Raw genomic sequence first — 11,639 nt, forward strand, 5'->3', positions numbered from 1 at the left:
CCAAACTTACCATTATTTCCTTCCTCTTCAACTTCTAAATACGAATCAGGTTATCTTAAATGTGACCTGATGTAAGGTTTTGTAATAAGTGCTATACTGTGAATGCATGCATTGTAAATGCTTCACATTGCAGAGATCTGCAGTGTGTAGCCAAATGTTAAATTGTAGAAAATGTTTTCTCCAATTAATAGTCTTTGAAAATACATGTCAGTAAGCTATTTGGTAGCTTTGTAATCTATAGTTACCCAATTGATTTTTCTTTTATATTTTGTTTATATTAATATATTGCTTTTACTTCAACTTTTTCTCTACATCTATCTTTCTCCCCTCCTTTATTCAATGAACCATTCCTTGTAACAAAGATTTGGGGGGATGAGGAAGCAGTTGAGCAAAATCAACCAATATATCAATCATATCTGACAATATTCCACATTTTTAGTGGCCTGCCTCTCTAAAATGCACAGGGTAGTTCATTTCCTTTTCTTTGTACTCCATTGATTTGTCACTCTGTTCTGGGTGAAAGTGATAAAACCAAAGATTGAGAAGGTTAAACTCAGAAATTCTATTTATTTATATTATGAGTATGACATTCTTGAGAAGGGTGAAGCAATTTCCTAAAACTATATAAATTATTGGTTCCTGTCTTTTCTGACATATGTACTTATAAATAGCCTTTGTTTGCTTTGACAACTTAAATGTGCCCCTGACATACCTTAATCTATTATCTTGTTTAAATGAAAAGCCATCTTGCTGTAAATAGAATCCTCTTCTTATTTAATTTCCTTTTCAATATTAAGGGAAATTAGATTTCCCACTACTTCAATCTAATACCCCCAAATATAGAAGAGCTGTCATTCAGTCAACAAGCATTTGTTATGTGCCAGACACTGCGCTGATCCCCGAGAACACAAAGACAGGCAAAAATCTGGATCCTGCCCTCAAGGACTTCATATTAAACCAAAGAGATACTGTGCAAACAACTCTCAAACCCTCTGTTTTAACTTTCCATTCTTGTTTCATTTAACTTCCTGCTCCCTAACTTTAGAATCCTGTAACTCCTGCATTCTGCATTCCTTGCAAAGAACATTTCACCTCCCAACTGTATGTACAAGAAATAAACAGTAAATGGAAATGAACATAGGTACCTGGGGAAATAATGGGTCTCCTCAATAGTTATAGGGAATTTGGAGGAGGGGAGAGTTTAAGGGAAAAGAATTCAACTTTTCAAAAAACAGTTCAACTTTTCGGATATGGTGAATTTGAAATTATATGACAAGAATTTATTAAGCACCTGCTATGTGCCAGGCACTATGATAATAATAACTGGGGATATAAGGAAAAGTGCAAACACTTTCTGCTCTCAAGGAGCTCACATACAGTCTGGTAGAGACAATATACAAATAACTATGTACAAATAAAATAGACAATAAATTGAAACAAATCAACAGAGGGACAACACAATCATTTAAGAGGGATCAAGAACTGATGGATTTGACTTTTGTGTTGTTTGTTTGCTTGGGTTTTTTTTTTTTTTTCTTGTGTTTTTCCCTTTTGATGATCTGATTTTCTTATGCAGCATGACAAATATGGAAATATGTTAAGGAGAATTGCAGGTTTAGCCTATATCAAATTGCTTGATATCTTGGGGAGCGAAAGGGAAAAAAATTTGGAATACAAGATTTTGCAAAGGTGAATTTTAAAATGTTTGTCTTTGCATGTATTTGGAGGAAAAATATTAAAAGAAAAAAAGGGAGCCGGATCAAGAAGGACTTCCTTCAGAAAGTTAGATTTGAGCTGAGATTTGAAGAAGTGGAAATGAAAAGGGAGAGAATTCCAAGCATGGAGGACAGCCAGTGGAAAGGAACAGAGTTGGGAGGTGAAATGTGTTCTTTGCAAGGAATGCAGCTGTTACAGGATCCTAGAATTATGTGGAAAGGAGTTAGGTGTAACAATAATGGAAAGTTAAAACAAAGTTTTATTTTATTCTGGAAATAATAGGAAGCAACTAGAGTTATTGACTAGGTGGTAAGATGGTCAGACCTGCGCTTTTGGAAGAGTGGGGGAAAGTCATGAGTTAGGGTGACCTATCAGAAGGCCATTGTAATAGTCAAGACACGAGGACGACCTATACTCATGGTGGTGGCATTTTCAGAGAAGAGTAAGAGTCATTTTGCTAAGATAAAATCAACAGGACTTTATAACTTTTTGAACATAGGGAGTTTGAATAAGAAGGCAAGAATTATAAATAGATTTTGTGATTAAATTCCTTCAAGTTGACATAAAAGTGAATTGGGAGAAGAGGAGGATGAAGGGGAGTTAGTTCAGTTCAGTATTTACATATAAAGTTTAAGATGCCTATGGGATGTACAGTTCAGGATGTCCAAAAGGCATTTGATATTAAAAAAAAAAAAACAAAGGTCAAGAGGGAAACTAGGATTATGTATTTATATCTGGGAATCATCTGCATAGAAGTTTTTGAATCTATGGGAGAGTATGTAAAGGAAGAGAAGATAACCCAGGACTACATTACTCAGGCACTTTTGCCCTATTTTTCTTTTCCTTTATCAGTCTTTCAGGAATATGTAGCCAAAGAAGATGCATCCTTTATCTCACTTCATCTTCTTCAGCAGATTGTCTCTTTTATCATCCTTCCCTCTCTTCAATATGGCATCCAATAATGGACATAGCCTGGAGGAAGAACCAGCAAAGCAAACTGAGTAGTTAAATGGGTAGGAGAACTATAAGAGAGTAATATTACAAAAACCTAGAGAGGAGAGAATATCCAAGTGAAACAGGTGATCAGCCATGTCAGATGTTGCAGAAAGGACAAGAAAGTTGAAGTCTGAGCAAAAGACAATGAGTTTGACAAGAGATAATTAGATCAGTTTCTGTCATATGATGATGGATTGCAGAGAGTTTAAAAGAGGGTGAGAGGCGAGGAAAAGGAGACCTTTAGTATAGCTTTCTTAGGAATTTAGCTGAAAAGGAGTTGAATAATACCTACCAGGCATGATAGTCAAGTGTGGAGATTTTTAAGGGTGGGAAGAGACGCGGGTATGTTTTATGTAGTAAAGATAGAAACTGGGAGAGAGAGAGAGGAGGATAGATGATAGAAGAGGCAATCTGCTGAAGAAGATGGAGTGAGATCAAGGATGCATCTGCCTTGGCTACCTATTCCTGAAAGACTGATAAAAAAAAAAACAGGACAAAAGTGCCTGAGTAATGTAAGATGAGAGAACTCTTGGCAAATGACCCTTAGTTTTTTTGTTTATTGTTTTTTTTTTGGTGAAGTATGAGACAAGATCCTTATCCAAGAGAATGAGAGGAACATGCCATGGAAGGCTTGAAAAAAGAAAAGATTTGGAATAGCCTTAATCAAATCGAAGAGTATAAAAGGATTACTACTACATTAAGGGCCTAGTTAATATTATAGATATAAATTTGTAGTAGTCCCAATCAGCACAGTTTTGTGACTTTTCTCTAGCTCTGTTCAATAACACATGAATAGGAACTTAGGTGATAGTGGTGGGAGTAATCTAAAATTGGGCTTTGGAAAAGCATAAATACAAGCAAAACAAAGGTGTAAGGGATTTAAATGTACAGAATAGTGTAGAGTTGAAGTGATTTCTCCAAGGAGTCAAAATAGAACTATTAATTTTAGTTAATATAGGATGATGCCCCAGGAAGGGATTGTGGTATGGTGATTATGGTGAGGATAAAGAATAGTTAGGAGGCATAATGCAGAGGAAAAATTGATGTTATAGAAGATTATCATGAGGTAAAGGAATTTCAGACTCCATATACATGAGAATTAGAATACTTGTGGGTGATGGCAAGATTGAAGGTATGACCATTTCTCTATGTTGGACTTGAGATAGAATAGAGGAATGAGCGTTGAAGTTGAGTAGTTTAAAAAATGAAAAGTTAGTTAGTGTATTTGAGGGATATAAGTGTAATGAAGTCTCTTAATATGAGTGCAGAAGATGGAGAGAAGACTGTGAGCCAAGCAATGAATTCCTTTAGGAAGAAAGGAAAATATTTTATGATATCAATAGAAAACACTCACAAGAATCCATATTGGGTGACAAATTTGATGAGTGAACCTCAAAATAGGAGAGATTACTGAGAGGTAGGGAGAGAGCCTAGAAGTGGCAGTAAATTGCCTGCAATAACCAGTGAAATGAAGGATTTTGTGTGCAAGTTTGGAAAGTGACCAAGGATGCAGTATCATGAGGAGGGAACCAAGTCTCAGTGAAAGTCAGCAGACAGAAGGTATGAGAAAGAAAGGTTTAAAATGGAAAACAGGTTTGGTAATTATGCAGCTGGCATTGCAAAAAACACAATGGAAGGGGATGGATATTGGAAAAGGTTGGGAGGGATGATGGGAGCAAACAGTTGGGAATGGTGAATATGAAGTACCTGGTAGTTGGGAAACACTGTCATATCAGTATGAAGGGTTATGCTAATTACTGATGAATAAGTCCAGGCAGAGTATTTGTAGCTGGAAGGAGATTCATTGAGAATGAGTAATTATACTTTAAAGTTGCAATTTCATAGAAGGTCCCAGTGGTGTATCTTATTAGAACTAGGAGGTCTATTATTCTATAGACAAGAGTAGGCAAAAATATACCCTAAAAGAGTCCAGTCAGGAGACAAGAACTGGCGATTCAAGTTGGGTCAAGTTAGGGAAAGGCTTCTGAAATAGAAGACTAGAACAAAGAAAACAGGCTGACACAGCACTCCCAGAATAGAGTCTAGAACAAATATGTATTCAATAACATTATTTCCTACACATGATGTTAGATGTGACTTCGTTTTGATTCCAAGTTTACTTTTATATGGCTCTCTGATAGAAAAACATGTTCACGATTTCATCCTTAAAAGATGGTTATGGTTGGTATGTTACCAAATTAAGACCCCCTTTAAGGTGATGGGAGTCTAAAAGATGTTCATGAAATTCAGATGTGCATATCCATGTGCTGAATAAAAGGTCACAGAACAAGTTTTTAGACATTTCCAATAGCTAAGTAGTGATGTGGCCAACAGTGGAGTTTGAACACTCTGTTGAAGAAAAAAAATTACTAAAATACAAGCACACAATTTGCTTGGAATATAGTCATCGTCATCAATCTGGGTTGAATTGCCAGCCAAGCTCCAAAGAGCAGCTAATGTACTCTTGCTCTCCCACCCGCCTGCTTCCAATCTTGTTTTTTGCTTTTGATTTGTAAACATTCAGCCCTATGTGCATCATTAATTCCCATCTGTGGTACCTTATTATGCTTCATGCTGCTCCTCTCAAATGGTGCCAGGGTAAAATAAAAACACCAGCCTAGTCACTGTCATTGTCCCGTATGTACAGTTTTGCAGAGTGTAGTAAATATCACTTGTGTCCTTAAATCTTTAGCTTTTGATTTCCAATAACTTTTAAAAGTGAAAGGTAATAGCAACCAGAGCAAAGATAAATGTTACAAGACTCATGGAAAAGAAGGAAGTTAAATGAGGCAGGAAAATGCAATAAGAGATCTTTTGGAGCCTTTTAAGGAAGATCCATGTACATTGTCATAATCGGTCAATATTTTTATCAGCCCTTTTGTATTTACATAATCAAGTTAGGTGATTTTTCTCTAAAGTTGAATTTTGTCTTTCACTATTAAACAGATGATGTCTGCTTCTGAATACATAAAGTAGATGAATTGGATAATAATTCCACACTGAATATGGCTACAAGCATATGTAGAAACTTCCCAACTTCTCCCAAAAAATTAAATTTTCAACTATTTAGTGACCACATATGCCAAGTTTTAAGACCCCCAAACTAGTAATTATAGTTAAAAAAAAATAATATATATATATATATACCAAAAAGAAATAAAAAATAAACTCAAAGTTAACTGAAACTTTAATTTTAGACCCAGTAGAATCTCATAAAAGTCTCACATGATAGCATAAAAAGATGGTAATTTTGAAAATGCCAAAAAGATTTGTTATGTTAACATGTTATACATGAGCCATAGTTGTACTACCCCTCCTAAGATAAACTAATTTCCCCCCCTCTATTTTGAAAGTTTGAGTTAATTTTGTTTTACTCAAAATAACTTAATACTATTTAAGCAAATTTTGAGAGGCAATATGCATAGTGGATAAAGGACTGGCCTCAGAATCAGGAAGATCAGATTTCAACTCCTGTTTATGACACATGCTGATTGTATGACTCTGAACATTTCTTGATGTGCATTAGACCAAAAGTGTCAAACACATGGCCCACAACACACCAACGTGCTCCACACTAGACTGAAATATGTTTGGGAGATACTTAACCAAGTAAACAAAATTCAATAAAACATAGATACTACATTTTGAAACTTAAGTTAATATGTGGCTCACAGGAATCCATATACATCTATTACTAGCTCCCAATAATGGGGGCTATTCATATAGTTCATATAATGAATGAAATAAATTTATATAAAATGCTAGGAGAGTCCTGCTTTTAAGCTCTAATTATTATTCTTAAAAACAAGTCTAAAATTTTTTTGCATTGTCTACCCCATTGCTCCTAATTCTACATGCTGGAACCAAATAGAACAAGTTCTCTAGATGGAAATATGGCAATTCTACACACAGAAAACAAATATTGTTTCCCTTCAAAATCTTCTTTATACTAAACATCCCTCATTAGTTCTACCAGTATTAAGGTGGCTTATCTGTTCTTCACCATCTTAGTTATGCTCCTCTGGATGAGAGTACCATTATTTTTCCTTAACTATGGCTCCAAGAACTGGACTCACCAGGATAGAATACAATAGGACTCTCATGTCCTTATTCCTGCTGTGCTTCTCTTAATAGATAAGGCTTCCAACAAAGTAAATGCAATCTTAAACCAATATAGGTTAAGATTTGCATTTACTTTATTGGAAGCCGGATCACCCTGTTGAGTCATTCTGTGATCTATAGTTGACTTCCTATTCATTAAAACCCCCAAATATTTTTTTATACATTGTCATAATTAATAAACTAATGGCCAACCATACGTCTTTCATTTTTTAATTGTGAAATCTGTTTTTTGAAACCTATGTTTAATATATTATGCTTATCCCTGTTAAAGGGTAAAGGAATATGAGTATTCATTTCAGTCCAGTTTTATCTTGATCTTTTTGAATATTAATGCTATCTTTCATTGTATTATTTAATTATCCTTCCCAACTTTGTATCACAGACAAGTTTGATGAGCATGCTATCCATGTCTTTTTCCAAGTTACATATAAAAATGTTAACTATCACAGAACTAAAGACAGGTGACTGGCTCACTGTACTAGAAATCTCTTGCCAAGTTGACATACAAACATTAATGGCTATTCTCAAGTCAATTCATTCTGCCAACTCCGAATTCATGCAGATATACTATTATATAACCCACATTTCTAATTCTTTTACACAAAAATGTCATGAGGTATTTTTTACTTGGATGCGTCTCTTAAATAAGGAAATGTTTTTCAAATGCCTATTATGTGCTCGGCACTCTGCTAAGCACTTTATAAATACTATTTAATCCCTGATTAAATACTGTTTAATAAATTAATAAATTCTTTTTAAGCCCTGAGAAGTAGGTGCTGTGGTGGTTTTTTTTTTTTTGTTTTTTTTTTTACAGTTATGTAAACTAAGGTAGACAGATTAATCACTTTGCCCAAGGTCACACAGATAGTACTGACTTCAGACTCATTGCTTTCTCCACTGTATCTTCTTGCTATCTTTAAATCTAATTAAACCATCTATATCCTTTCCCCTCAACTACCATTTTATTAGTCATGTTCAAAAAAAAGAAAAAATTGAGAGTAGTCTGGCCTAAACTGTTTTTGTTAGAACCATGCTGGTTCTTTGCTATCACCATTTCTTTTTCTAGATGATTACTAAACATCTCTTAAAAATCTGTTTTAGAATAAATCAAGCTCACTCCTTTAGAGTTTGTTGTCTCATCTCTTTCCTTTTTTAACATGTGCCTTTTTACAGGCTTTTTGTCCCATTTTTCCCTGATGTCAGTTGACAGAGCCTCACCAATCACATCTGCCAGTTATTTCAGTACCTGAGATGCAGAATTAAAGGTGCACCCAAAAAGAATTTTCAAAAGATGTTTTGAGGCTGTATTTGATTATATAATGTTTGTAAGCACTATACATTAGTAACATTGAATATTTCACATGAACTGTCTTAATAGATGTGGGAGTCACATCAGAATCAGGCAGAATTATAATAAAGGCCAAGTTCCACATTGCCTGAGAAGAAAGGTTAAAGATGTAAGAAATACATTGTATATAGTTGCAATAGCATCTGCTTGATCCCTCCAGATAAACTATTGATAGTAAAAAATGAGAAAAAAAAGAGAAAGGACAAAAATTGTTTACCTTCACGATCACCATCTCTGATATAATATAATGCTACAGCTAGTCACAAGAGCCTAGGCACCTCCTTGGCCAACAAATTCTTTTATTCCTTGATGAACAGAGCGATAATGACAATCTCTATTTATAATGTAAACTTTTTTTTTTTTTTTTTTTTGGTAAAACACTACAGAAAAGCATGTCAAAAGATGAACAATATTGCATCATGAAACAGTAAGAAACCACAGAAGTGAAAAGGGCAGAAAACTTGATGTGGAACCCAAAATTCATAGATAAAAGTGAGAAGACAATATACAGATGTTTAATATGATAAATATGTTAGCATTTTAGTAACAGTTTGTTTTCATCATCTATGTCCATGGAGTTATCTCATTTGATCTCTTCACATTGCAGTTTTCCTCTCCATCTTAACAAGGCATATGAAGAAATAGAAATGGAACATAAAAGAGAAAAATAAGAATAATAATGATTGAACTGGACTCAGCACATATAGAGATAAATCTATCCAACAATAGCACAATCTTAAAAATACTGAAATATTGTTTTACACAGTAAAGAGAAAGAAGTTTTAAGGTTGTTATTGTTTTTGTTTTGTTTTTTTACCAAAGACATCAGTAACTATGCATATGCCTTTCTCATCCTTGTAAAATTTAGGGAAATTTATTGAGAGGTTATTTGATGAAAATAGGTGAAGAAACTGATGAGGCTTTAAAAAAAAAAAAGCAAACAATTATATACTTGACCATAAAAGATGCAGAAAATAAAAATTCCCAGTGTATTTATTTATTAATTATGAAAAATATTTGGCTCAGCAGAATAAAGCACAGCCTTAAAGTTATTCTCTAATATGGAAAAGATAAAGTGTTAAGGGATTTTCACAAGCTTTATGCCAGTATTTATGAAGAGAAATTAATGTATAAGTTTGCATCTTAACTTGAAGATAACTATACTTCAGTAGTATATCATGTATCCATTTGCCAAAGGCAAAAATGGTTCTTCCAGAAATCTTGTTCATATAGTGCAAAATTTAGAACCAAAATGTGTCCATTTCTGTACCTTCTCATTGAAGTTCCAGGAGGTGGGAACAATTTTATGCCTACTTAAAATCTAATTTCTTTAAAATTCCTTTAGGCGGGGGGAAAAAAAAAAAAGCTATAGTCTACAGCTAATGTATCTGAAGTATTTGTGTGTGAAGCAATACTATTTGTTGACAGAAAAAGATAGGTAGTCTCCAAGGAAAAAAGTAATCTAGTCCTTTGTTATACTGTAACTTTTTCTCTTTCCCACTCCAAAGTGTTTTTATTTGCAAATTAAATAAGAAGTATGTTTTCTGCAATGTCACCCAGAAATAGCTCATTTGCTCCAATTCTGTACAAAAGTCAGAATTTTTTTTTCTCTTGATAATTTGGTGTAGTATCTTTGCAACTCAGGTCTTATAAGCACATTTTTGCATTAGGGCCTATATGGGAAAATCTGAGCAATTTATATTTACTTATCTTTGTACACATTGTAGCATCTCAAGAGAATGTGAGCTTCCTGAGAATACGGATTATTTCACTGTTTGAATTTGTATCCTCAGTGCCCATTATAGTTTCTGAGATGAGTACATAGTAAATCCTTGCATATTAATTTGGTAGAATTTTTAAAAAAACCTTCATTGAACTTCTATACCTTTTTTCCCTCAGAGGAGAAAGTTTCCCCAGGAAAAATAAAAAAGTCATTTTATGTAATATTTTTCTGGCATTTGTGTCTATTGTATTCTAACCCCTACAGATTTATTTGGTCTTCCTGGATAGTGTTTTTACTCTTTAAAAAACAGTACAGTGATCTAGTCTGCTAATTTAATTTGATTTAATAAAAGAAAGGAGTATAGACAGTATTTCAATTTCTTAGAGTTTTGTTAAACTTCAAAGCTATGATTTCATTGAAATGGATTGTAACCTCTCTGCACTGCAACAGAAGATCTTTAAATTGCTGTGGCCAAAAAATTCCTCATTCTGGAGTGAGTCTAAAGATGAGTCTTTGAACTCTGGCTGCTCTTACAGAGCTCTGGAGAACTCAGAGTCTCCTCAATCCCAATAAGGCATTAAAATTGGACTTTTGAAAAGAGCCAGCCTGCATGAACTGACCTCAGAGAGGAAGACTTGACTTTGCGTTCTTCCTCTGACAAATCTTTGCTGTGGCTGTTACCTGGGGACCCCAGCAGCTCTAAGCATTGCTAGTCACATAATTGCCCTTATGTATATATAATATAGAGAATTTTCTCACCACAAGTATATGTTTCGTAGAGCAATAAATCTTAGATCTGGTCCCTCCCCTCCTTCCCCCCCCAAAAAAAAACAAAACCAATATGACTTCAGGAAGATTTTCCAACAAGAACGTTTTGATCATTTAATTTCTCTCAAAGCTTTGTTATATCTCAGCATGTCTCTCTTAATACAAGGCTTATAGAAGGTGAGCATTTTCTTTTTATAACTTACTTCTCTGACCTTTTCTGCTTCTTCCCACACTATCAAGCAAGACATGAGTCTACCGACATCTTTGTTACATTCACTTTGGAAACAAAAAAAACTGTTATTGTTACTGGAAATATCAATTGAGTAGGCAGTGGAGAGAACAAAAGTATTATTTATTATAGGTGTGTTTTTTATACATTTAGAGCTGTGTTGATTTCCATTTTAGGACATTTTTACTGTGGTAATTCTTAATTGATTTTGTGTGTATGTGTGTGTGTGTACTTTGATTCCTAAAAATCAAACCATATCTTTCATGAAAGTAATGTGGCCTTTTTTTGGCTCCAAATAATTGTTTTCCAAGTAACCTAATCCAAGACTTTTATCTGTAAGAAAAACATCTTTATTGTCCCTCTCCTCTTTTTCCCTCAGAGATTACCTAAGCAAATTGAAGAACGGAATGAAAAACTAAAAGCAGAGATGTTAGGTAAGTACATTCTTTCTTTCTGAAGGAGCTATTATTCTGAGAAAATAGCTATTTATGATAAATTCAGTATAGTACTTCAATAGATAACTTAGAGATCTTATATGACTTTTAAGAGAAAGATTTTTACTTGAATCCCACAAACTATTATTGAATAAAGTCCTATCCTGTTTTGAAAAATACTGTAGATACTATGAGAATTAACATACTTTGCTACTAGCCTAAATTTTTCTTCTGAGGAAACACATTTCATTTGGGCCATCAGAGTCTAGTTGGCAGAGTACTTCCTCTGCCTCTGGGTACCTT

At 34.1% G+C, this 11,639-nt stretch overlaps 1 protein-coding gene across 3 annotated transcripts in view; it reads left to right on the forward strand.

Annotated features, from left to right (window-relative positions):
• TTC1 (tetratricopeptide repeat domain 1) overlaps window positions 1-11,639 on the forward strand; it is a 45,676-nt gene that overhangs the window by 27,377 nt on the left and 6,660 nt on the right. For 2 of the 3 annotated variants that reach the window (XM_074291958.1, XM_074291957.1), the window contains exon 7: window positions 11,282-11,336. In XM_074291958.1, the coding sequence (XP_074148059.1) occupies window positions 11,282-11,336 (55 nt within the window). The other variant, XM_074291959.1, reaches the window with a different exon arrangement.

Source organism: Sminthopsis crassicaudata, chromosome 2, assembly GCF_048593235.1.
Source record: "Sminthopsis crassicaudata isolate SCR6 chromosome 2, ASM4859323v1, whole genome shotgun sequence".
Taxonomy (NCBI): Eukaryota; Metazoa; Chordata; class Mammalia; order Dasyuromorphia; family Dasyuridae; genus Sminthopsis; species Sminthopsis crassicaudata.